The sequence below is a fragment of the Phaeoacremonium minimum genome, assembly GCF_000392275.1.
Source record: "Phaeoacremonium minimum UCRPA7 unplaced genomic scaffold PA7_03_scaffold_541, whole genome shotgun sequence".
Lineage (NCBI taxonomy): Eukaryota > Fungi > Ascomycota > Sordariomycetes > Togniniales > Togniniaceae > Phaeoacremonium > Phaeoacremonium minimum.
The window spans coordinates 430258-457035 of NW_006921443.1; the positions used below are offsets into that span (position 1 = coordinate 430258).

Here is a 26778-nt window from a genome sequence, read left to right on the forward strand (position 1 = left end):
CCTACCTACGTTAGAGGTTACCTGCTGAATTGAACTGCCCTGTGCCGATGGATGGGATGCTAATGTTAAGTAAGTGACTTAATTAGCAGCCCGAGGAGCAACCAGAGAGCAGCACCGACACGATACAAGACCCAGAAAAATTAAGCCAGCCTTGGGGAAGTTTGCGGTTCTGCCAGAAAGCCCGAAGAAAAAAAATTTATTCTATCCCACCGCACGCACACACACACCCGCACACAAATCTTCTTCACCTTTTTCTTCTGGTGGAGGCCAGACAGTCTTAGTTTTCTTCCCTTTACGACCTACCTCCTACCTACCTACCCTACCTCACCTACCTACCTACCTACCGACCTTGACCTTGCCTTACCGCACCGCACCGCACCGCGACACCACCAAACATTGCCGCACCCGCCACTCGCGTTGTGTCCTTCTCGACAGTCCAGAAGCAGCCGCTCGCTCGTGTCTGCTTTTGTTTTTAAGAGAAGGAGATCCTCGAGATTTCTCGTTCCTCGACAGCGTTCTTCTCGAGCCAATCGAAGCTTGACTTGGCCTCGCCCGTCTGCGAGCCATCGGCAATCGCACAGATACCCTACAGCATTTTTTCCCCGTGCCAGCTGGGCCTCTCGGTTTTTTTTCCCACCCTTCCTCTGCTTTCCCTCTCGCCAGGCTCTCCCGGGACCTTCTACCGACCGAGTTACGAGCACGGTCAGAGAATTGCGTCTTTCAAGCTGGCCGCAGCTTTTCTAATTCGTTTCCCCGCTGTCGTTTCTGCTTTCAGCAATTCAAGGCACCGAGCCTAGGACGAAGGACGTGGCAGCGGACGCTTGACTTTGGCCATTGCATCCCGAGCCAGCCCAAACTGACAACACTGCACCTCCAAATTTTTGCAGATTGTCCGTCTGCCGGCTTACTCTATACCAACCCACCTCGCACCTGTTTTGGCATTTTTCCCTAGCCTACGTGGTCAAGTCTCTTCACTGCGGCATACGATCCGAATCGTTCTTCTTCACACGTGCGGAGAGGTGTGCTTTACCTCTCCGGACAAGGCCTGACTGGGGAGGTTCTTCGGGATCCACCTCAGGCAAGGCGTGTGGGCGGCGGATAGAATATCTCGCCCAAATAATTTTCCAGGTACGCGGCAACAAGATTTTGTCGCTCACCACACCCTCTCAGGCTTCTATGACTTCAGTGATATCTAAGTCTAGCGCAGAGACAATGTCGGCTTCTACGGCATTCTCGTATGCGCAGGCCGCCAAGGGCCAGGTCATAAGTCAGCCGGCACCGCCATTGTCTGGTTCTGCAGCGCCCTCTACGAAGGACGATGCCCTCTCCTCGACTGCCTCCGGTACCGCTCCGCCCTCACAGGTTGCGACTTCCGAAATGTCTGAGTCTGTAAAAAGCTTACATACGGAGTCGGAGGTTGGGCGTCAGAACACAGACTTGGATGTGGCATCCGTCGGGGAGTCTGCCTCCTCAGGCCTGGCTACAGACCAATCAATAAATACTCCTCGAGCCGACGATGGCGCCGACGCAGATTCGCAAAGAGTTCCAGGCGAGAAGTTTACAAGAACCTCAACCCAGTCCTCGCGATCTGGGGATGGTGCCGACGGCAAGAAGGGACGTAAGGGCAAAAAGAGCAGGAATTCTGAGAAAGATTCTGAAGCTGAACAGGCCCAAGAGAAGGAGAAGGAGGAGGTCAAGATTGCACTTGTTGAAGCTTCTATTCCTTCAGTCAACATCTGGGCGCAGCGAGCAGCGACCTTGGCTGCCAAGAAGCCGGCATCAGCCACGCCTGCAAGTGCTGCAACAATGCCGGACTCAAGAGGTGCATCAGAAGATCTCAAGGCACAGGAGCCCAAGAAGAAGCCAGCTTTTGTTGAGACATCTGAGGCACACAATGGTGCAGCCCTTGCCAACAGCAGGCCTCCAAGACGATCAGGAGATGCGTCTCGATTCGGCAATGACTCGGCGTCTCGAAGAGCTCCACGAGGTAGCAGGGCCTTTGATAGTGAAAAGCTGAACTTGCCCCCCGTGGAAGATGCCACCTCATGGCCAACCCCCGTGTCAGCTGCCGACGACGAAGGAAAGCGAACAGTTCCAGAAAAGGAGCGCACAGAGGTTCAGGTACAAGAGGAGGCTCCTCCCGCCAAGTCGGAGAAGAAGAAGTGGGTCGTGATGCCGTTTGTTCCAACTGTGTCCTTCAACACCCAGATCCAGCAACCTCGTCGTCAAACAAGAGACGGAGGTCGCCCTAATGGCAGTACGAGTCGACGAGGTGGACAGGCCCCGTCCGCAAATGCAGCGGGTGAGAAGTCACCTGCAGCAACTGGTTCGCAGGGTGAATCACCCGAAGCAGCGAGAGATACTGCACCGCCCTCTCGGGCCAATTCTCTGCCTCCACAGGCATCGAAACGTGCCTCAATGGATGTAGCCTACGTTCGCGACCAGAGGAAACCCTCAGCGCCCAGTAGTAACCCGCGCGCTAATGGAGCTGACTACCCAGCAGTGAGTGAAACTTATTCTAATTTGTCACTTGGCATAGTGGCACTATTATGTCGCTTCGTGGCTAACCACAATTTGATACAGTCTACTACGCCAAGTGAGAACGCAAAGTCGCAAAGGAGCGAACCCGGACAAGGGAATGGAGAGCAATATCCGCGTCGTTCGGATCAGCCTTTCAGATCAGGAGAGTTGGGCAAGGAAGGAAGCTTCCCCGCTGGTAAAGAGCAGCGTTCGAACCGCGGTGGCTACCGCCAGCCTCGTGGTGGCTCTCACAACAGTGCCCAGGGTCACCTCCAGCAGTCAGGTTATGCTCAAGGAGGACAGGGTTTCCAAAAATACGGAGGCCCCCTCAGCCCGCCGCCTAATCAGACATCATTCCCTCCCAACTACGGCGCACCACTCACCAAGAATGGACGCCCACGACCGCAATCAATACCAAATGGCTACATGAGCAAAGTATCACAGAACGGAGCTGACGGGGCTCCCAAAATGCATCCACTCCAGACTTCGGGATTAGATTACAACGGCTATCACATGGGTCCATATTCTGCTCCTTTCCAACCGTATCAACAACCGTATTATGACCCTAGTGTGGTCCACGTGTTGATGATCCAGGTCGAATATTACCTTTCGGTCGAGAACCTTTGCAAGGATATGTTTCTTCGCAAGAAGATGGACTCTCAGGGCTTTGTGTTCTTTGAACTGATTGCTGGTTTCAAGCGACTCCAGGAGTTCTCTGGTGGCGATGTCAACATGGTACGCGTAGCATGTGAAACATCAGAGCACCTCGACTTTGTCCTTGGCGACGACAACGTGGAGCGCCTCCGGTTGCGAGACGGCTGGCATAATTTCATCCTGCCAGTTGAGCAGCGGGACGAGGAAGCTCGCTCCCCGGGCCCGCAGGGCTACATGTATCGCTCAAGACACAGCCGTCATCTATATCCCGGCGCTATGATGGCACCTGGCGGCTACCCGACTACCTCCCCAACCATGTATCCGTCTGCCGGGTTTCCACCCAATGGTATAGATCAGGCATTCGGAGGCTATCCCAATGGTGGCGCGTACCATCCAGGTATGAATGGTGTCGAGGTCAATGGTCAGTCGTATCCCGTGGAGTCTCAGCTGTCAGCAGAAGTGCCTGCTTTCGCACCTGGCGGCATGCTTGGAGGCAATGATGGGACTCTCAGACTAGAGGACGCGACAACTATGAGCGACGATCAGGTTGCCAACTTGATGCTAGTGAGCCATGCCAATAACGCAGAGGCTACCCCGTCAGCTTCAAATGGAACGTATGACACTTCTGTGGCCGGCCCTACCCAGGGTGCTCCGGAGGGTGCTGCAAGGCTCGTTGCCCATGACTCGTATTAGGCGTAATCTTCCGCTAACAGATCGTAGAGTCAATGGGAACACTGCCGGGTCTGAGCATGGGTCGGCCGCTGTGACGTCTCCACAGACCAGCTCCCTTGAAGTTACGTCCGCGTCAGATGCACCGCAAACCATGGGTCCTGGTGAAAACATTCAGGAGAACTATACAGCAATTCGAAGCAGGGCCCTGGAACATCGTCAAAGGGCTAATCCCGGAGACCTTCCGGCGGATATGAAGGAGCTCTACCGATTTTGGGGGTTTTTCTTGTTGGACAATTTCAACTTGACCGTATATCAAGACTTCCGAGCACTCGCGCTTGAGGACGCTTCGGCAAAAATCCCTTTGACATATGGTCTCGACAAACTTGTGAGGTATTACGAGGACGTTCTTGTGCGAGGCAAGGGGCGAGTGTGGGGCGCTCGGGATATCTATCCTGAGGAGTTCAACGCTCATTACGATGAGGCCAAGACCATTGCCAGTCGTAATGGAAACGCCAACGGCGAAGTGCAAGCCTGAGATGGTTCTGCATTTTGGGGCCTAATATGGACCCAATGGAGATCGGGTCCGTGATCTTGGCCTATCGAAGGGAGCTGTTTGTACTTTGTTTCTTGGGGGGGACCATTCTGATATGAGACGTTGGAGTTGGAAAGATGATTGTCCTCCACGCGACTCGCGGGCTTGGCCAACTTGCCGGTTGTTGAACACCCCGCCGGAGTAGTTGCTTTTGGTCAACGAGTTGATATACGTGGACAAGATCCACAAGCTAAGGACAGTCATCAAGAATGGGTCTTGGAGGGCGTTGCTTTACAACAACAGAAAGCTGACAGATTGATGGTCTGGTGTTGAAAGTTTGACCTAGTCAGTGACTGGAGCCGGCTTGATGCTTCTTCGCAACTTCGCATTCACTGGATTGAGCGACTCTCTCCTCTCTCACACAAAGCCCTGTCTGATGACTCGGCTCATAGCCAGCTTGTGGGGTGCACATGGTTGTCCCATATCTCTTGGAAGAGGTTGCTTAAGTATGGCGTGGGGCCGTGCATTTTATCGAGCTGTTGTCATGCTCAAAAACCAGATGCAGGGGGGCCACATCGATACCCTTTGCCAACCTCACTATTCTGAGAATTAAGTGAAGAAATAAAATTCCGCCCGATATTTTCGAGATCAAAAAGTCAAGCCATGGTTGATGCGATGCATTCACGATTCCGGCGGTCATTTTTTGCGTTCCATTGCACACACAAAAGCCAAGGAGACAGGTCTATTGCTCTCCTATCCCGTTTTGCACTAGATTTGTGCGATGATGCCTTTCCTGCAGTCCACCCAGAGACTGCTTGATTCTTAACTTTGCTAGACGACGCCTGGACTGGAATCGTTTTTTCTTTTGACCGGAAAACATGGGCCGGAGCCTCTACTCATCGACAACCCCCCTTTTTCTTGCATGTTTCAGGGCTAGGAACTACCAAATGAATGCATTCAAATGGCCAAAGGGAAAGGGGTTATATTTTTTTCGGTTGTTTTACGAAATGTTTTAGATGTCATCAAATTCATTGCGCTGAGGGAAAGAGAAAAAATCCAATCCATCTGCTTGTGGAAACCTACCTGTATGAGTAGAAGCATAAAACTAAAGACAAAACAAGTAATTACGAATAAAAGAAGCGATCATATTCGCCAGATCTATCGGGGCCTTCGGCTTCTTCAGAATCACGGACGGGTGCGGCCGGATTCGGAAAATGTCTCTCTCTCTCTCTCTCTTTCTCTCCCCGAATCGATTCGATATCTACGTATTGATGGGTTTGCCCAAGAAACCGTTTTCAGCAATGGTTATAGCTCATTATTTCCTTCTTAATTACTCTAGATGAGAGTCACCAATAGCTAGTCGCCGTTTGTCAACCCGTAGCCCCGTCTCTGAGCCTGTCCGGGTACCCGTTCATTAGAGGATGGATATACGGGCAGCACATCGTACGATGTTCTCCATATGCTCCCGAGCAACCCGACCTAGGTGTTCTCCTCCCCTGCCCCATTCGGCCGAGCGCAATTAAAAAATATCCCCAAACCACTCACTCCACACCTGAATTCCTGACTCGAAATACCTCGCAATAGACTGTTGCTGTGCACTTATACCGCACAGCTTATGATTACAATCACAGGGCCGCAACAACAGCTGCTGCTGCTGCCGCCGCCGCCATCCCTGCCGCAAACTCGTGGCCCACCACCACGCCCGTTGGGACGGCAGCCGCCGAGCTGGATGACGTTGTCGGCCCAGTGCCGGATGCCGAGAATGAGACGGTGGGTGCGGCCTCTGCGGAACTGGACCCGGACCCGACGGCCGCCGAGGGCCCGGAGCTGGACGGTCCTCCCGCCACGCTGGAGGGCACGACAGGAGTCACGCTTGACGTCTGCGTCACAGGGATCACGGTCAGTGATGACGAGGTCAGGACTGTCCCGGCTGGGGTCTCCGTGGTGAGCACTGGGGCCGCCGACGAGCTGCCGTATGCCGTAGTTGTTGTGGTTGTTGTCGACGGCGCCGGTGGAGGGACGGCGGTTCGCAGGGCTTGGATCGACTGCTCCAGAACGGCCAGGTCGCCAAGGTAGGTGGTCGGCACGGCGCCTAGGAACCAGACAGGGAGGCAGGTGGCTTCCAGCGCTGAGTAGATGAGCTCATCGGCATCGCCGTTGACACTTGCCGATGCAGCGGCGATGACCACCGAGGCGGAGATCTCGCTGTAGACGGGAGAGGGGATGTATGTTGAGATGAGCGCGGATGCCGCTGTTTGGAAGGCAACGTCATTGGTTCTAGATGTTTCGTTAGTCTTTATGATCCCGACAGCAAAGAATCGTCAAGAGACTTGCGTTTGCCTTGCTTCCAACGCAGCAAACACCATGTTTGCCAGCAGGAGAGCAGATACTGTCGAGAAACGCATCGTGTAGGAAACTGGCGATGTAGATGAAAAGAAGTGAATAGTAGCATACAAGACGCATAACGCCAACGAATGCCCTCCTGGCAACCTAGGCGACATATAAAGCCCTCGGAGTGAAAAACGAAGGAGCTGGTCTCGAAGCCCAAACTTGTTCAACGCAGCAACAGGATAATCATCGCCCCCTTGATACACGCCAACCTCGTCGACGGATCGCTGCGCAGGTGTCAGCTACACGGGTCTCCATGATGGTTACCCATGTCCCTCTCCACAGCCGAAGCAGAGCGCATGAGATAGAGAGTGATTGGAAAGTCGAACGGCGAGGTCACGTCTATAAGGGGCTGACGGTTTCACTTGTGGCCTCGATTTCCCTTGTAAGTAATCTGCCACGACGGCACGATGCCTACCACCCGTTGTGGTGTTCAAGTTCTGCTTGTTTGAAAGATGCATGGCCCCGAGTTTGTGCTTGTATTACCTACCATATAAAGATAATGTATCCGGCGATCCTAGTTTTGGAAGCTCAGGAAAGCTCTTTTGGGACTGAAGCGCACTTCAGAAGAGATGCCACTTCCAAGGCTCATTGCACCACAAACAAAAGGTTGTGGATATTCACCCAGGGCAATGGTAGACTGGAATTTCGAATGACTGGGAGAAATTTCCCTGTCGTGTACAGCGCTGCGCTTATGTGTATTCGAGCTTTTCGAATACTCTGATCGCCAAGGATTAGATGCGTTGTTGGAAGGAGGGAATATGGCATCATTTCTATCCTTTCAATATTCTCGATCCGGTTGTTTTGAGTATCAACTAAAGACGATTCAGCCTTATTCTTGGCCAAATGCTTTTGGCACTCAGAGGAAGTCCGAAGATTCTTGGAGATATCTACACGATAGAAAAGTACCTCCCAAGAATATCCAATACAATTACTTTAATCAAATCAAATGCAAACAGACCTTAAAGAATTTCTGTAAAAGAACAGGCCTTGCAATGCATTACTCGCACATATTTGATGCCACAGACAGACATGGAAGCTGCTCATCTGAGGGGGCCGAGGGTAACGACAGATCTCGGGGTCAAACACACTGATCAATAACCATCCCTATTCTCATAGCTAGTCAAGTAGTCAGGCGGCGAATGGCGCTATCGCCATCTTCATGTGGCCACCAAGAGTGCCATCTAGGTATTCTTACATAGGAAGTAGTCAATCAAGCATTGCAAAGCCGACACACGTACTGTAGCGAGGCCCACCATCTGAGTGGAATCCTCTTCGCAAGATTGATCGGAGTCTCCGGTGCTTGTCCCCGACCAGTGTGGCTGTGGCTAAGTAGAAGAAGAGTGCTGCGCCACTCTATCCGAGCGTGCGTCATAGCTGCCCAGTTGCTACTGTCAAGGTGAAGAGTCCCAGCCCCACTCTTCGGGACGACCCCTCCTTTGTCAGGCAGTCAGTGTCTTAAGAGCACTCACTCACTGCGTTACTTTCTTTTATCGGACTACCTAAACACCCCGCCGTGCTTGCCGTGGTGGCCGCGCCGCCGTCTAGGTTCTGCCCGTCCCGTTCCCTAATAACGGCGGCTGGACGACTTCCTCCTTTCCCGCGGCAAGAAAAAGGAGGCCTCTCTCCTGTTGGCCAATCTCCTCATCCGGCAACGCAAGCAACACATGTGCCTAGACTTGGGATTTGGAACAAAGCTGAGGCTCCCGGGCTGGACAAATAAGGCGAAATGAAAGCTAGAGACTGTTCCTAGTGGGGTTCTATGGTATCGTGATGCGATGCATACCAGACTAGCACGCCTGGACGTAGCCTCGTCCATAACCTGACCATTCGTCGCCATCGGTGAGAGACAACCATGGCATAGTCCATACCTAGCAAGGTAGTAGTACCCAAGTACCCAAGTATGTAATGTCATTGCTGTCAGAAAGCCTGTGGCTGGGGACGGGGTCTTCCCAGCGGCTCAAAATTAGGATCTAGTGACGGCACAGGGGCTCGACTTGGAGAGCTTACTCTGTAGGTTGCTATTAGTCTCGAGTAATAAGAAAACGGCTCCACTGCCGCAATTACAAGAAAACTTGTTGACTTGATTTTCTTGGTGCCCAGCCGTAACCCCAATACCAAATCAAGTGCTGCCTGACTCCCTCATACCATACCATTCGGTAGAGTCGTGACCTTGCTTTTGGTCCCCCGGGACCCGAGAGGGAAAAGTTGAATTTGCCGCAGTGGGTTGGCAAGGTTGGCCTCCCATCTCCTTGTTGACCGCATGCGCGGCCTGTTTCAAGCTCGGCGGTTGTCAAAGGTCCCCTACATTATACATTATCCTACCCTACCCTACCCTACCAGACCCTTCATGTACTCCAGATCCGGTTTCCTCAGCCTTAACGTCTAACTAGGGGACCTTCGTGAGACAAGGTACTCTTCACTATTCAGCTCAGATAGTAATTATATTCTCCAGCTAGAGCACCTAGCTAGAGTACACTCTTCACTACTGATGACATTAACATTGAGAGATCGAGGCTCTAATCATAAGCCTCGATCGAACCCGCGGCCATGTCGAGCAAGCTGCATAACCCCCAGCCCTCTTTTGAGACGACACTGCCGGGTGCAATAGGGAAGGAAGGTACCTAGTCGACTGGACTGGACTGTACTGTACTGCCCTGATCCTCTCGCCTCTGCCGTTCGTCTAGTCTGAAGTGAGGTAGGGTACCGCATAGTAGAGTCGTGGTGCAGGCCAGCGCATGCACCCTAGTAGCAAACCTGGCCCCCCAGGTCACCCTCCCACACCCACACCCACTTACCCACCACCGCCCCTCCTCCCTCCCCCTCCCTCGCCCAACTCCGTCCTGAATAATACCCTACCTGCCCTTTCCAACATCCTCCGAGGAAACGATCAACTTTTACCGCAATCACCACTATACCAACAGCTTGCGACTCATTCTTACTTTCATATTAGTCGGCTCTCCATTGTTTTTTGCGGCGTCGCCCACTTCCGCCGACCTCATTAGTCCGGGCGAGCTTGCCTGCTTACCCCTCTACCGCCACTTGAGAGTGAGGCTCTGACGTCGTTGCCATGTCCTACGACGCGTACGACGCTCCTCGAGAGCGCGAGCGCACCACCCGGCGCTCGTACTATCAGGAGGAACGTCGCGATGACAGAGACCCTCGCTACCTCGATACGAGAGATAATTACCTGAGAGTCCACTCGCGCGACCTCGTGCCTAGAGCTCGCGAGGACAGCGATCTCTCCATTGAAGAGGTTCACCGCGACTTCCCTCCGCCGGGCTACAGAGACGTCAGACGAGCCCGCTCTGCCGAACCTGGCTACTATGATGACTACGACGATCGCCGCTCACACTACTCCAAGGCGGACCGAGAGTACGACTATGATGATCGCCGACGGAGCAGGAAGGCCGAGAGTGTCTACTACGAAGAGGAAGAGAGGAAGCGCCACCGGGTGCTGTCCAACCAGGAGAAGATCATCGCCGCTATTGCCGGCGCTGCTCTTGCCGTGGGTGGAAAGGAGCTCTACGACCGCCGTGAGGCAAAGCAGGAAGGCAGTGACGTCCACCGAAACATCATGTCCTCCGCTGCCCTCGGAGCCGCTGGCGCCCTCGCCGGCTACCAAGGTGCCGACTTTTACAACAAGCGAGCCGAGAAGAGCGAGAAGAAGTCTACTCACATCGTTCACAAGGGCCGCGATGGCCGAGTCACTGAGTATATCTCCGATGACGAAGACGACAAGCAGAAGAAGGGCCACAAGAACTTTCTGGAGAGCGCTATCGCCGCTGCTGGCCTGGGAGGCGCCGTGAAGGCTCTGACAGGCGGAGGAAAAGACAAGGACGATGATCGCAGATCCGATACTCGCAGTCGCCGGGGCAGTCGGTCAAGATCTCCGCAGTCGAAGGGTGGCGAAGGCGTCCAGAAGATGCAGAAGGCCGCCATGGCGTCTCTCATTGCAGGAGCTACCGAGGCATTCCGTGTGTCTAAGGAGCCAGGTGCCTGGAAGGGCGAGAAAGCAAAGCGTGTTCTGACTGCTGCAGCTGGTGCTGCCACTATTGATGCGGCCCAAAACCCTGACAAGGGCGGCAGTAAGCTTGGCTTGGCTGAGTCGGTCATCGGAGGTCTCATTGGTAATCGCATGATCCACGGCTCTAGAAAAGATATCATTGAGGACAAGAAGACTGGACGCAGTCGATCACGATCTCGCGCTCGTTCCGAGGGCGGTCACGGCGGCGTCAGTGGCCTCGCAGCTCTAGCAACAGCTGGTCTTGGAGCCGTGGCCGGCAAGAAGATCCTGGACAACCGTGAGCGATCTCGCTCTCGCCGTAGAGATGAATCCTACGACAGCCGGGATGAGTCCCCAGATCGACACAAGAGAAGCCGCAGTCGCAGCGTTGTAGATGGGGCTCGACGAGGCTTGGCCAAGCTTGGCATCGGCAATGGTCCTGATGACGAGCGTGACCGCGACCGCGATCGTAGCCGCAGACGAGACTACGATGACGATGACTACGACTCTCGTGGCCCGTCCCGACGACACCGCGGACGCGATGACGAATACTACGAAGACTCGAGGAGCTATCCTCGGGGAGGACGAGATGATCATGACGACGACCGGTCGTATCGTGAACGCGAACGCAGTCGGTCACGAGGAGCAAGAAAAGATCGAAGGAGAGGAAATTCCAGGGGCTCGGTATCGAGCTCCGATCTGGGTGACTCGGATGACGATGAAAAGAGAGCGAAGAAGATGCGAGGTAAGCAAATTCTCACCACGGGCTTAGCAGCCGTGGCCACTATTCATGCAGCACACAATGTATACCAGAGCATGGAGAAGCGAAATGCGCGGCACAAGGCTGTGAAAGAGGGGCGTCTAAGTGAGGCCGAGGCCCAGAAGCTCAAGACCAAGGCCATTCTCCAGGATGCCGCGTCTGTTGGTATTGCTGCACTGGGTATCAAAGGCGCCATCTCAGAGCTCAAGGAAGCCCGAGAGTTGAGCCACGAGGTCTCGGAATTCCAGCAGGAGAAGATGAAGCGGCACCAACGCCGGTTGGAGCGCCAGCATAGATCAACATCTTCGAGTAGTGACTACGACGGCAGACATAGGGCTGACAACTGGTCTTCTACAGCTCCTCCGCGGTCGAGCAGGTATGACGATGGGCCCCGTTATTCAGACGGGAACCCGTACGCTGCCCTCCCCGCCCCTCCTCTCGGTTACGACAGGAGATGAGGATGCTAAATATCTCAACCCACGGCTTGTATGGATGCCCTTTATATCAGCCTCTCTCTCCTGTTCTGTCTCGACCTGCTTCTCTCTCCCCTGCTGCTGGAAAGACACACAACTGCACAATTGCACAACACAACCCCAACACCTACATATCAGGACGTCTAAGCCAGCATCAACCTGTCACAACACTTTAAACCCTTCATACACAAACAATATCACGACGTTATGACGAGATCTGAATATCATGTTGGATTATATATACCTATGAAGAAGGCGTTCATAAGAGCTCGGTTGTTCAAATGGGCGATTTCTACAAAGATGCATTGGCTACGGGTTTACATGGGTGGCTTCATGACCTTTATGCTTCACAAGATTGCTGCTGCGCTTTCGTCTCCATTATCACTCCTCGCTGGCTGGCTGGTTGCACGGCCGCGGGATAATGTCAATTTCCCCTGCAAGACAATACATACGCTCAATCGTCGCCACCCACGAGATAGAAGCAGGCACATGTTCTTCCCCTTCGTTTACCCGAATTCATTGCAATTTTATCATACAAATACTGATTAGTCTTTCCTGCGTGATAGATCGCCGCCGCTAAGAAACGTATTTCCTACCGAGAGAAGCTAGATGAGTTGCTGCAAGGATCCGGTCGATGGGGCTGGCCATTTTTATCCCGCATGCACCCTATTCCCACATCCCAAACGTGTAACTGCAGCCACAACGTGGTGGTGACACGCTTCCGGGATTGCAGGAATAGGATGGGAGGCGATCTTTTTTTTAACACCCTGCCGGACCTGCGCAGGCATTCTCAGACAACGCTATTTACCCCGCGATCGGATGCGAGACAATCAACCGGAAGGTGACGAGGAGTGGGTGGGGACTCGTAGTGCAGGCAGGGGGGGAAAGGCTATAGATTCTACGGCATGCGTGATGATCCACGTTTTCTTTTTTATGACTGGGGTTTTCTTTTCTTTCTGACTATCACGACTTTCCTACAGGCTAACGCTGGATGGTGTGGACATATTTTCTAGCTATTTTTCCCGTTTCGCTACTCTATTTCTACCTAGGACAAGAATCATTGGTCAGTTAGATGCAAAATGCAAAGTATGATGATGGATGGATGGATGATGGCCATGTACGTGTGTGCACTAGGGAGACCGCATATTGACTGTTTAAGGACTGGCTTCCAACTAGGTCACATGCAGGATGATGATAACGATCACGCGAGGAAAGGGAGACAAATGTGGGCGTATGATTGATACATAGCTTATGACGGACAATCTTTCATATCTCTTAGGCATTTCCCGCCTCCCACGTCCTCTGTGAGAACTGTAGTTGGTCCGATCTGAGCAGCACGGAGGCGCCATGGTGGGTAAAGCTAGGTGAGCAAGTGAGCGAACAAGGGCTGGGAGTATGTGACGGCTGCTCTGGGAGCCAGACCCGCTCCTTTGCTTTAGGTATGAACGGAATGAAATGGCATGATACGGTGTGAATTTGCCTCGCACAAGGCAAAACGTCGTCGTCATATTCCCCTTCCTTTCTTATCTGCTGTGCGGGAGCGGTATCTAACTTGGCCTTCTTTGCCGCGCATGTTCATTGACATCTGGAGAAGGACACGATGGCTTCTCTGCTAACACGAATCTCCCAGCAAGCTTACTATAAGTCGACCAGGTCGAGACGATGAGCGGACGTTGTGGGTGCGGCGGAACGGCCCCGGGGCGCAAAGCTTGGTTTTTCTTGGCAGGTCCACGGGTGGTGATGACATCAGCCTGCAGCGACCCGGGCCCTGTGGAGCCCATCCCGCTAGCAGGGCAGGGCCACCAGGCGAATTACCCACGGTTCCGGAGTCCCAATGTCCCACAGTAGTCAGGGATGCTCCCAGGGATCCGTCTCACGATGGGCGGTCTAGATCCTCCTCTTCAGCTCTGATGCGGTTCAATAGGAGGTCTTGCCCTGCATCGCAGCATGTGCCGGAAACGCTGGGTATCCGGCCCTTTGGGGCTCTCTGTGACTGCCGGCGGTGAGGGTCCGTCAGGGGCATGTCGAGCAAACTGTCATTCCCAAGGGAGCATTATGTCCGTGATGTTCTCTGATCGACGATCGTGTGCATCTGGCCGTAGCAAGAGGCTACCACATGGACAATGGCTAGTTTTGTTGCTCCGAAGGCAATATCTACCCGTCCTAATTCCTAAACCGCCCCTATTTTCTTATATGTGGTTATTTTGAGGTCGTAGATATGAGCTTTCCGCTGTTGATGGTAACTGCTCTACTATAATGTTCGTCACTCATATTCGTAGCGCGCTGTTCAAGTTCCAGGTCTTGTATACAGCTCGGATATGATGCACCTAACAAGAGTTGACCAACCTTGAGCTTCAATTACTGGTCTCTTCTATAGTCCTTTCTAAATGCCAAGTCATTGTAGCCATGGGAACAGCGACGAAGGACTCCATTGATGTAGACACATCGACCCTTCTAGCATATGTCTAGACACGATATTCTCTCTTCCCAAAACCAGTAAGTTGAGCTTTAGGAGCTCGTAATGCCAACTCCTGAATGATGCCTGAAGAGGAAAGGTTTTATCTATGGTAGAAAGCCCAGATTTGGATAATTGCTGCCAAATAGCATCTTGTTCCCATAATACACTCGATCGAAAAACAAAACAGTGTAGAGTTATAGCGCGCATAGGCAACGTCAACAGAGATTATGCTCGAAGAGAAGGAAGTCAGAATACAAGGCCGCAGTGAGAAAGGCAGATGATAGACAACAGACCTTAAGCGGAAAAGGATCTCGTAGAAATGCATGGCTGCAACTTGTACCTAAACTTTGACATGATCCTAAATATTACCAGGCTCTGATTCTAGATAGTCAATCTTGCCCTATGATATGAGGAATGCCATGGCGATTGCGACTGTTACCCCAAGACATCACAAAGTTTCCCCGCTGATCACCATAAACACGCTTTGGATACCATAGTCAGCTCGACAACATCGTAAATAATCTCCTTCACGTACTCATGTCAGATCATCTGAGGTTATACTTTCATCGAAGAATATTTGATGAGGGCTAGGCCAAGTTTAAATTCTGATGTTACGAATTGGGAGTAAGAAAGCAACATTCGAATTTATCATACTGATTCACGCTAATTCATCGCACTTGCTACTTCATTGCGCAGTTTACAAGAGATTGATGATATAGCTGCTGTTTCCAGAACAAGAGTTTTTCGTCATGTAAGGTATGTAACTGTCGGCCTCCTTACTTCTGTTCTGGACATAAACGGTTGCCTTATATCTTTTTGCTATCCATCCCAGGATAATTGCCGCTGTATCCGGTTGACGCAGCCTTCTCACGAGAAGTAGCTTCTGGTAGGTTACTCAGAAATGCAACCTTTTGACAGCCTGCTTCTGACAAGCCCCGTGGCGTTCGTCCTCAATGCTCTTATTCGTGGTTCTGTATCTTTTGTCACACAACTGCACGCCATTCAACACGTGCGATCTGGAGCTGAAACTTCGTTCCCTAATCTGGATATGAGGCTTTTGGTAGATAAAAGACAAGATAAGGCTATTGAATGTTGCCGCTCACGTTTGCGTCGTATTTAACCCGAGTTTTGCTGTCCTACCGCTCGCCTCTTCTCTGACCGAACGCTATAAATTAGAACTATAGCAGTCTCTCTGCATGATTGTGTCCGAGTATTTGATCGTCCGTTTACGAAACAAGTTTATTTCAAAACTTGGTAGATATTCCTTTACCTTGGCTCCTCTATGAGGGATCATTGAGCAGTGTGACAGTCAACTAATCATGCGTACAGAGGAATTTGACAAGAATGGCAACAGGCAGTAGTAGTCGAGATGCTGCCAACACGAAACAAATTCCTGTGCGGTTCGCAACTCTTCTGAATAGTGAAAGGCCGCCAAGCAGATACATATCCATCGACGTCGTGGTTATATATGCGATCAGGAAGCAGGATGATCCAGCGTCATTGTTTCTCTGCAAAGCGACGGCAACTGCAGAAAATGAACCAACAGTTGCCGCAAAAGGGAAGACTGCAGTTACGACTGAGGGCAGACCGAAGCCCCCACACCGAGAGTCAGTCTATGGTATCAAGGGAAAACTAGTTGAGCCAAATAAAACAGCCTGCAACTGGCTGATTGATGAAGGGATGCTGCCCTCCGCAATTCCAGTACCTCGTATTCTTAGCTGCTGCTGTATTTTGAACGAGGAACCTGGGCAACCTCCTATTGACTTCGAAAATGCTGCAACAAGTATTCGCGAGCACCTCAAGTTTGAGAGAACACAGTATCCTGAGAGAACCGCTATCTTTATTGGTCACGGATTTGGCACAGTACTTATCCCGATGCTATTCGATCAAAGTAGTAGTGAGATGAAGATACTGCTTCAATCTTCTGCAGCAATCGTGATGTTTGCTGCACCGATTAACACGGACAATCTTGTTTCGCAAGTCGACATGACGCCACAAGGAAATCAGGTCGCTAAAAAAGAGAAGAATGGTACCACTTCTCTACAGTCGATTGATCCGACGCACTCTGCGTGGTCAGCACTGAACGGCTACGCCTCTGACAATGACATTGCTGTTTTGTCCGTAGGGTCGCTTCCTACTTCAAAAACTGCCCATGCTCGAACCCTTGCTAGAGAGGGCAGTAATCCTGTCACGAAACCGGATAACGACAAGCGGGAAGAGGATCCAAAGAACTACTCCGTTCCGACGGAATCTGGAGGAGATCGTCCAGCTGGAAAGTCCGAGGAGAAATCAGAGCTTCAGTTCGATGGTATCTGGGAAAAGAAGGCAGATCCGGGCGATGTTGCCAAATTCACCGGGCCTCAAGACCGCATTTTCCAGGCAATTTGCAATTCCCTTCAGAAGGCCATCAAAACCCATCGTCTGTTATCCGCAATCAGACTCGGCAGAAGCGTCAGTATATCTAATCAGATCGCCGAGGGCACAAGCCTGCACTTATCCAACAGAAAAAATCAGACTGCACTGCATCTAGCCTGTCAAGGCGATCACCAAGACATTGTGAAGCGTCTCGTAAGAACGGGCAAAATCAATTTGGAGCATCAAGATGAGGCTGGGAATACGGCATTGCATCTTGCAGCCAGCCGAACCGACCCTACTGGACTTGACATGGTGCGAATTTTACTAGAAGCAGGTGCAAATCGAGATGTCAGCAACCATAGCGGCGAAAGACCAGTTCAAATAGCTCCAAGTACTGAAATGACCAAGCTACTGCTTGAATCGCTACCAGTAAGACGCGCATTTGCAGAGAGGAAACTCGAGATAGGGAGCTTGTCACCATATCAGCGTGAAGCCTGTGCTTCATTCCATGTCTCAATTCGAGACTTCTATCTACAGCCCAATCTCGAAGAGACATATATCTGCGAGTATCTATCGGTGGATAAGGTTATATACAAGGAAGGGAACATGGCCGAAAATTTGAACGAAATATTTGCGGACCGACAATCGGGTAGCTCCCCGTCATGTCGTTGGTACCATATTCCGCTGAACAATGTCGGTGTACTCATTTATGCTATATCGGAGCCAGTTGCTAATGCATGTGTCAACACAGATGGCATGGGTTCATGTACGCCTTTTCCCCAGTCTCTCAGACCTTCAGCAGGCTAATGAACAGGACCTATTTGCAAAGCTCAATATCCACATGTGGCCCTGGCCACAAGGCTTTCGCGACTTTGGTAGTCCTCAAAGCGTAAGTGAGCATTCATGGTATAATCTTGGCGTCAAGTAGAGATACAAGCTCTCTTACGGCCTACATATTATCAGATGTTCGCTAAGTGTCTGACATATATGTACTTCGAGCAGCGTTGCATATACCCAGATTGCTCCCGCCTAAGATATATGGCAGGTGGCCAACAGAACCCTAAAGCCTGGGTAATCACAGTAAGATAATGTCACTTGCTTGAAGTTCGTCTATAAATGCCATGTGTTGACGGATGCAAGTTTCCTTACATAACGTACGACGACCGAGAGACTCAAGAAAGAATACAAGATTTGCAGAGCATGTCAATTCACCGTCGTCGGTCGAGGTTACATAAGAGCCGTTTTCGATCTCGTTCCAGAAAGCGTGGTCGAAAGTTTGATACCTTCAGGCAATCTCCTGACTATAATTTTCGTATCCGGGGACCTTTTCATGACCTTTCTCTAGAATCAGTGATTGATATCATTCCACGCCACAAGCATTCGACGCAAGCTGACAACAGCAGCATGTATCGTGAAAGAGTAGAAAGACTGATCGAAACTTCTGACGTGTATCTTCATTATACGCATGACAAATCGCATGAAAAGCTACCGATACATCCTCGTCGGTGAGACAAGTCCGGAAGCTCGCTTAATACCAATCAGCTAATGAAATTCTCAACATGAAGTACGCTAGATCAGTCGTATTACTACATGCTTCGCGATACCTCTTATAGAGATAGACATCAAGTATATTCTAGATGGACGAAAAAGTCCACTGACCGGATGAAGGAGAGACGTCGTCTTCCGCGGTAGGCTTTCTGCTGACAGACCACTCAGTGACTAAGTAATTTAACCTGATGGTAGGACTCTCGACGATTTCTACTACGGTAAAATGGGCTCCTTTGAAGGCCAAACCGGAAATAAGCATCGTAGAACACAAACGCAAAAACGTGATATATTGATGGTTGATCAACTCTGGCTCTGGATCATCAATAGCGGGGAATTCAAGGAACCTGAAGCGCCAAATACCATCATCACTAGCTTTCCTACTCGGATCGGGTCGGATACAAAATTTGACGATGACATCTTAGATGACCCTGATCGACTTCCATGCCGCAATACAGCTGAACTCGTATCACTCATCCTTGCTGGGTGCTGTAGGACACTCAGCCCAAGTCAAGACGGTAGATCAATCAATGTAGTGGAGGCTTTCGAAAATGCGGTGGGACATGTGGTTAGTCAATTACAACAGCAGCCCAGATCTTTGAGCCTTTTAACTCATTTTCAAGTAGGAAGAAAAGGAGTCTAGACTTTTTCAAGCTTTTCACTTTCTGTCGGGATTACTTTCGGGCCTGGACGAGCAACATCCTGCTTATCGAGACGGCCAGAAATTTCTCCTGAAGTTCCTGGATATCATTAATGAAACTGAGCTGTTGAAAGAAGTCAAAGATATCCTAGACGAGATAAAGATGATTGAGGATGTTCTTGGGTGTCAAGAATACACCCTGAAAGGCTTGAAAGACAACCATGACGAGATGGCTTATGGAGTTTCTGATAAACGGAGTGTTTTCCCGGAATATGACTTGGCACATCTACAAAAGCTCGTGAATAGGGCACATCAGAGCTTCACAAGTCTGAAGAAACGAGCGGAGACTGTTGAATTTGGAGTAGGCATTCCATTCCTCTGCTTTCCTCAAGCCAAAGCTGATATAGTGGACAGGTTGAACGGCTACTCGATTTGAAACAGAAACAAGCGAATGCGTGGGAGGCTCGAATTACCCGCGAAGGAGCGGTTGAGACCGCGAGACAAGGCAATGTACGAGGGTTCTCAGATCTGTATTGATATCACACAGAAGCTAACATTTCAAGACTCTTCTTGTTTTCACAGTTGTGACAATTATCTTCGTAGGTTGAACCAGGTATGATCTTGCTAAATGATCAACTAATCATTTGCTAGCTTCCGTTATCTTTTATAACTAGTTTCTTCACACTTGACGTCGATAAGTTTCCTCAAGATCCTGATTCGCATGAGACCAGCTGGCCCCTTGGCCACGTTTGCGCATTGATATGTCAGTGGCAAATATATTCTAATTTGCCACACCTGCATCGACTAACCGCAAAATTTAGTTGGTGTTTCCGTTGCAGTGTCGGTGCCATTCATTCTAGTGGCCCTCGAAATCCAGTGGTTTGGTTCCATCTGGAAAAAAATGAGACGCGAGTGGGTTCAAAAGGCGTACATATTCTTACTTTCTATCCTCTCATATGTACCTGTCTTTGGTATCGATCGCAGGTCTAGAAGGTTGAGGACCAGGGCCTGGGACTCATTTGATAGATACAAAACGTTCGATAGAGATCTTATCAGAGCGCGGCTGGAACCGGACGACTCTGATAATACACAGGAACTAGATGAAGAGGATGATGCCACAGCGTGGCGTGCTCGATGGGATACTGATGAGGAGTCCGATTACATATGATGAACAAGGATATAGCATGATGATTCTGTTAGCTTCCATAATTCTCGAAGGGTGAAGTAAATTACTGCTTGTTATCACACGACTTGACAGGATGTCAGGGGCAAGAATTACGGTTGGTAGATGACCCACACCCCGTAAGGGTTGGGGAAAGAATATTTTTAATATTACATCTGATATATCATGTGAGGAAGCCTTGCTTTGCTTCAACCTCCTGCTGCCGAGTTGGACCCTGTCTGCTTCCAAGCCTGCGCCATCGCCAACAACTTTGACAAGTCTTGCGTCTGCTTGTCGTCCGCCGGGAAGACATAGTCGATGTACTCCTCCCAAGTATCGTCCTCCAGCTTCCTCCGCTTCTTGACTTGGCGTGGCATTTGCTTCTGGATCTTCTCGATATCTTCCGGCGAGCCATGCTCCTGTTCGAAGCTGAGCCAAGCCTTGAGCAGCGACACTCTCTCTGCCTTGAGCTCGCGATCCTTCATGCTCTTGTGTGCACGCTCGAAGACTTTGCGAGCACGTGCCTTCGCCTCCTCGCTGATTGGCTGCTCCTCGTCTTCTGCCTCTTCTTCCTCGCCCTCGGGTATATTGATCTCGAACTGCGCGTAGCTAATCCAGACCTTTGGATGATCGGCCTTCGCCAGCAGCCGCTCATATAGATCGCGCGTCTTCTCGTACTCGCCTTCCTCCTCCTCGAAGTCAATATAGGCTTTCCAGACGACCTCGGGCATATCAAGCACAGGCTGGCCAATAGCAAGCTCAAATATGCTGCGTGTTCGGTCCAGGTCGTCCAGGCCACGCTCTAGCTCGGCCCATTTGATCCATGTTTGACAATTGGCTGGGTTGTACATGATATGCTTCTCGTACAGCGTCCTGCAACGCTCAAACTCATAGAGCTTTTGCTCCAACTCGATGTAGCCCTTGAAGATCTTGTCTTTCGGACACATGCCGATAGCTCGGCCAAGAGTCTTTCGTGCTGCGGTGAGTTGGCCTTGGCGAACCTCAAATTGAGCTTTCATAAGCCATACTTTGGCAAATGTGAACTTCTTATGAGGAACAAGCGTGAGACATGTGTCATAAATCTGGCGGGCTCGCTCGACATCTTTCGTTTGCAACTCCTCGAAAAGCGCGTAAAAGATCCATAGGAAGATATACCGCCTCCAATGACGCTTCTCCTGGGTGGGTGGCACCTGAGCAACAGCCTTTTCATAGACGTCGCGTGCTCGGTCAATGTCACCAGAAGTCTCCTCGAGCCTGGTGTAGTCGATCCATATGTCGTAGTTTTTAGGGTTCTCCTTCACTTGCTCCTCGTAGTGCCGCCTTCTCTTGGACAAAACGACATCTTCGACACCCTCCCTATCACCAAATTGCTTCTCGAACGTAGTATATTCCTTGTGGAGAAGCATGGACTTGGATCTGGGGAGGTTGTCTAAGCCAAACTTGTAGATGGCTCGCGCTCGATCATAGTCTTTGAGTTTGGCTTCATAACGAGCATATGCAATGAAAAGCCTTTCATCCACGAACTCATCACCAAGAGACTCGATCGCAGTCTGGAAAACCTCCCGAACCAGATCACTGGTGCCGAACTCTTCCTCAAACTTCGCCCATTTTATCCAGTTGCGCGGCTCGGGATGTACCACTACAAACTGCTGAAAGATCTGCCTCGCTCTGTCGAACTCGCCGTATCTCTTCTCTAGCCGGATGTAAGCACCCCAGGCCGCCTCATCTGGCTCCCATTGCATCCATCTCTCAAACACTTGTCTTGTATTGGCAATCGCCCCAAGCATCTCCTCGACATAAAGGTACTTGTACCATAGCTTGTCGACTCTGGGCAGTCGCGTGACAGCGCGGTCCAGCAGGTTGCGCGCATGATTGATATTGCGGCTCTTGATCTCAGCCTCGATGTATCGAATCCACAGCGTAACATTGTTAGGCAATACATCGAGCGCTCGCTCATAGACGGAGCGAGCACGCGCAAACTCTTTCTGCTCGAGTTCCCACCCTGCGTACTGCAGCCAGTTCTTGAGACTGATTCGATTGCGGCGCACATAATCTTCGAACTCTTTTCTCTTGCGTCCCTGGAACTCATGAAGTTCTTCCAAGTCGGCAAACCGCTGTGTCGGGGCTTGAAGGGCGCCCTCCTGTCGATCGACGGCTTCTCGTAGCAGCTGCTCTGCCGATATCTGCACGGGTGCAGCGGCCTTGTTTTTGACCCGCGGAGGACCGCGTGAGGACTCCATGGTCGCGGTCGTAAGAGCACAGAAATCTTGGAGGGAGATCTATAGCTTTACGTGGTGGGTAAACGAGTCGGTCGCGAAAATACTTTGAATGAACAAGCAAGGTCTGAAGAGGTAGTGTTTAGAGCTTTTCGAGAGGACGCTAGTCTGGAATAAGTAAGATGGTGGCTGTTAGCGCCACTTCAGCCTCGTCTGCCTTGCATTATTTTCTGGAGCTCGACTCCAAACCTGGCTCAAGCTTCCTCCGATCACAAACCCGCCGCCAACTACGTCGTGACGACGACAAGATTCAGTCAGAGCAACTCTGGTCAATACCGCCAAGATGTCGACTCTCGCAGATGAGTTGCTGCAGGATTTCGAGGACTCGGGCTCGGAAGGAGCCGACGAGCGCAACGATGACGAGTTTCAAGGCGCAGACAGCGCGACAAATGGCGTACTGGCCGATGGCGACTTGGACATGGACGGCGGTGAGGAAGAGGATGAGGAGATGGGTGGAATGCCTGACACAAGCAAACAGGCGCCCGAAGATGCAGAGGAGGCGAAAGCGCGCGTTGAGAAGATGCAACTCGGCGGAGTTGACGACGTGCGCAGCGTGGCCAACTTGATGAAGAGCTTGGAACCAGTTCTTGAGGTTAGCAACCCCTACTCCCCTACGCCCCCTATCACTATGTATGAAGTGTTTACATCTTCTTCTCGGAACATTAGCCCTGACAGTTTGCGTTCGATCCTACAGAAAATCGCCTACTTCAAAGCACAACCTCCCGAGGCGTTGGCCAATGTCGGCAACGTGGAGGATCATCCCGAATACAACGTTCTTACGCAGTCCAACAGCCTATCTACTTTGATAGATAGTGAAATAGTGTTGGTTCACAAGTTCATTCGCGATCACTATTCGGTGCGATTCCCCGAGCTCGAGACACTGATCACGAATCCGCTCGAATATGCCAAGGTGGTCGCAATCTTGGGCAATGGCCCGATGGACTCGGAGAGCATCAAGGCGCTACAGAAATCAACAGACAACCCCTTGAAGGCGACGCTCAAGTCAGTTCTGGATGGACCCTCACTCATGATCGTTACGGTGGAAGCTACGACTTCGAAGGGACGGGAAATGTCGCAAGACGAGCTCGATCGTGTTGTCCGAGCTTGCGAGATGATGATCAGCCTGGACGCAGCAAAGAAGACTTTAACAGAATACGTGCAGTCACGGATGAACCTCTTTGCACCAAACCTGACTGCTCTTATTGGTTCCCTGACAGCCGCGCAAATGCTCAACGCAGCGGGAGGTCTCACAGGTCTGGCCAAGACACCAGCCTGTAACATTGCTGCTTGGGGCTCCAAGAAGCAACAAAGCGGAGCTCTGGCCACGAACGTCGGGATTCGCCAACAAGGCTTTCTATATCACAGCCCCATTATCCGCGGCGTGACGAGCGATTTGAAGAAGCAAGCGATGCGGATAGTGTCCGCAAAGCTCGTCCTGGCGGCTCGTGTCGACCGCATCCACGAGGCCCCAGATGGCTCGACTGGTGAAGAGTATAGGTTAGCTTGCCTCGATCGGCTGGACAAGCTGCAGGAGAAACCCCTGAACAAGGGCCAACGCGCCCTGCCGGTGCCCGACGACAAGCTTTCGCGGAAGCGCGGTGGTCGTCGTGCGCGCGCGGCCAAGGCGGCGACGGCCATGACCGACTTGCGCAAAGCGCAGAATCGTATGGCGTTTGGAAAGGAAGAGAAGGAGGTCGGCTACGGCACGGGCGAGGGCACAGTCGGTATGGGCATGATCGGACAGGGCAATGACGGCCGTGTACGGGGCCTACAAATCGATAACAAGACTCGTGCGAAGTTGAGCCAGAAGAGCAAAGGCTGGGGCGGCGCGAGCTCTGTCTCCGGAGCTTCATCGTCTCTCAAGGGCTTTGGGCAGGCTGCTGGAAACCTGGATCTCAGAGGCAAGGGGCTACGGACCTCCGGCGTGGGCACGACAGTTGGCAGTGGCGGCACGATGTCATCATTATCATTCACGCCTGTTCAAGGCCTTGAACTTGTCGATCCCAAGGTCCAGGCCGAGCTGAAGCGAAAGCGCAAGGAGGAAGAGGACCGATGGTTCAAGGGAGGCAGCTTCACGCAAGTTGGTGGCGGCGGGGGCAGTAGCAGCAACGGCGTATTCAAGAAGCCTGACCTACCGCCAAGGAAGAAAGTCGATACAGGGGCTACGAAGAGGTAGACAATCCCCGGATGCCGGTGTGGCAAATTAGCAGATGGGGGTTTCAGGGGTCAGCAATTGTCATTGTTAAAGGCGTTACGGAAGGTTGTCCTCAGCGCGAGCCGAGGGTTGGTCATAGCTTGAGCCCGAGAGGATGGATTTCAATCGCATACTTGGGAGTTAGCTTCTGTGTAATCTGAAATTGTATCATCACCGTTAATGCGGTTTATCAATAGTCTAGGTGCCGTCCGGGTGGAAAACCTGCCTCCTCCACTCACGAAACCCGGCGCCGCTACAGTTTTCAGCGGTCGACTAGCTCGAGACTATGTTACGAGAGAGGCGAAAGCTGTGGACTTGAGGACTTTTCTGTTGACTTTGCGGCTTGTCGAAATGGGACTCAGCTCAATATTCTGCAGTGCTTGCTTTTCCTGAACATACAGCGGGATAACATGCACCGGGCGAGAGCAGGCTGTGCTAGAGGAGGGAGGTTCGGAGGCTCGAGAGAGGGTCAGGACTGAACTGAGACGAAGACACGCTCGACACGGCAGTCTCCAAATTGTGGCGAGATCCACTTTGCTAAACTAGACAGATTTTCTTGTTGAAATGACATGATGCTTTCGTATTGTATCGATACGGAAGCAGTTATAGCGAGAATAGAATTCGATCAACGCATGGGAGTGTGAGACGAAAGGGTCGAAGAGCAGTCGAGACCCTTGCCCCGCCAAACGTTTGGTCTTAGTGCGGAAGGGATGGTATTTTTCGCGGCCCATGGGCATTTTGCAAAATGCCATGAGCCCTCACTACTACGCAGCTTGCAATTTGCCACACACCAGTCCCCGACCAGCAGCCCACAATGGGATCGTTGCTTTTTTACGGTCCTTCAGACCTCCGTTTTCTGACTCAATATTGATTCACGTCAGTAAACTCAACGGAGACAGGACGCCATCCAATCGAAAGCCATGCGCACGCCGTTCTGTCTCTGGTAATTGATTCGCGACTAATAAGCAGGCTCAAAGTAGGGTAGTTGGAAATACAGCGACACAGGTACAGTACACCAATCCTGTACCTTGGTGCTTGGGTTGGGCAGTCAAGGATCGCATTCCTAACGGAATAACAAAACCAGTTGTTGGCTCGTCGTACCATCCCGTCTTTCTGGGATGGCAGGTCCTGGGCAATAATAACTGCAAGCAAGCAAATAGACCCGAGTCGTATGAACTCTTGTCCCATAAGGAAATCTCGGGGAAGGCACGAACGACACGCGTCTTCTTCAACGCTTGCGACATGGTTATCTCTGTCCGGTTTCAATACTACTCGATTGATATGACTTGCCGTCCGACCCGTGCAGTTCCTGCGGGGTTTACCAACACAACATCTGGACTACCGAGATGGGGACAGTAGGCATGTCCAAGGGTCTTATCGGAGGGGGGACCAGCAGACACTAGGTAGTGAAACGAGACCCCTCACTTACCGCCAACATCTTGAAGCTATCTCTTGGACGGGTCAAGGGTCCGGATATGATGACTGGGTCGCAACCTCCACAGGATCATCGTCCTATCCAACTTTGTCACCACATGTTACCGCATTGTCTCTGGTTGGGCATAATGGGTAAGCCGTAACAGCTGTCTTGGTGCATTCAACGCCGAATCAATGCGTCCAGTACCGCCTAGAAATTTTTCGACCACGATTCAAACCTTCCCCAAAACAACTAATGTTGTGAGCGCGGCATAACTGGCCTGATACCAAATCAATATTGCAGTTGTACCGTATTAGGGGTTGGCTGCGCAATGGCCCCCTCTAGGGCGTTACAACACACACAGAGGTGGTGTTAAGCTGTCGGTGCACCAGGCGGGGAAAGCTGCTTCTGCATCTTAGTTCATGTCAGCTTCTTTCGTGATGTGTTGGTGATCAGATGCTCCGCTTTAGCTCGAAAGCTTGCATTTAAACAATGCTTCACCCTCCACAACCAATTGTAGTAGTGGGTTGGTAACTAAGCAGTTTGAGCTGCTAAAACATGCGGAATAACATCGGTGTTCCTGCAACTTTGCGGGGAAGTAATCTTGTATGAAGAGGAGATTGAGGAGAGTGAGGATGGAAGGTCGGCCACTGTCTGGTGGCGGCAGCCCTCGATTCTCTCTGCCCGATCACACAGCACCTCAGCTGAGACTCACACGAGCGATGTGTT

General features: G+C 51.4%; 6 protein-coding genes across 6 annotated transcripts; 4 read left to right on the top strand and 2 right to left on the bottom strand.

The window, feature by feature from the left end:
* Nucleotides 1-3033: 3033 nt before the first annotated feature.
* Nucleotides 3034-3867, top strand: UCRPA7_7635 (putative la domain family protein; the record flags this gene model as incomplete). Its single annotated transcript, XM_007920162.1, has 1 exon — nucleotides 3034-3867. One exon carries the CDS (start codon nucleotides 3034-3036, stop codon nucleotides 3865-3867), a length of 834 nt encoding a protein of 277 aa, XP_007918353.1.
* Nucleotides 3868-4096: 229 nt separating this feature from the next.
* On the top strand, nucleotides 4097-4381 carry UCRPA7_7636 (the record flags this gene model as incomplete). The annotated part of the gene is made up of 1 exon (XM_007920163.1): nucleotides 4097-4381. The coding sequence occupies one exon, from the start codon at nucleotides 4097-4099 to the stop codon at nucleotides 4379-4381; it is 285 nt and encodes a 94-aa protein (XP_007918354.1).
* Nucleotides 4382-6003: 1622 nt separating this feature from the next.
* On the bottom strand, nucleotides 6004-7067 carry UCRPA7_7637 (hypothetical protein; the record flags this gene model as incomplete). Its single annotated transcript, XM_007920164.1, has 2 exons — nucleotides 6004-6629; nucleotides 7034-7067. 2 exons carry the CDS (start codon nucleotides 7065-7067, stop codon nucleotides 6004-6006), a joined length of 660 nt encoding a protein of 219 aa, XP_007918355.1.
* A 2769-nt stretch (nucleotides 7068-9836) lies between these two features.
* UCRPA7_7638 (hypothetical protein) lies at nucleotides 9837-11990 on the top strand (the record flags this gene model as incomplete). Its single annotated transcript, XM_007920165.1, has 1 exon — nucleotides 9837-11990. One exon carries the CDS (start codon nucleotides 9837-9839, stop codon nucleotides 11988-11990), a length of 2154 nt encoding a protein of 717 aa, XP_007918356.1.
* An 8384-nt stretch (nucleotides 11991-20374) lies between these two features.
* On the bottom strand, nucleotides 20375-22405 carry UCRPA7_7639 (putative pre-mrna-splicing factor clf1 protein; the record flags this gene model as incomplete). The annotated part of the gene is made up of 1 exon (XM_007920166.1): nucleotides 20375-22405. The coding sequence occupies one exon, from the start codon at nucleotides 22403-22405 to the stop codon at nucleotides 20375-20377; it is 2031 nt and encodes a 676-aa protein (XP_007918357.1).
* A 319-nt stretch (nucleotides 22406-22724) lies between these two features.
* UCRPA7_7640 (putative pre-mrna-processing factor 31 protein) lies at nucleotides 22725-24617 on the top strand (the record flags this gene model as incomplete). Its single annotated transcript, XM_007920167.1, has 1 exon — nucleotides 22725-24617. One exon carries the CDS (start codon nucleotides 22725-22727, stop codon nucleotides 24615-24617), a length of 1893 nt encoding a protein of 630 aa, XP_007918358.1.
* Between the last annotated feature and the right edge of the window lie 2161 nt (nucleotides 24618-26778).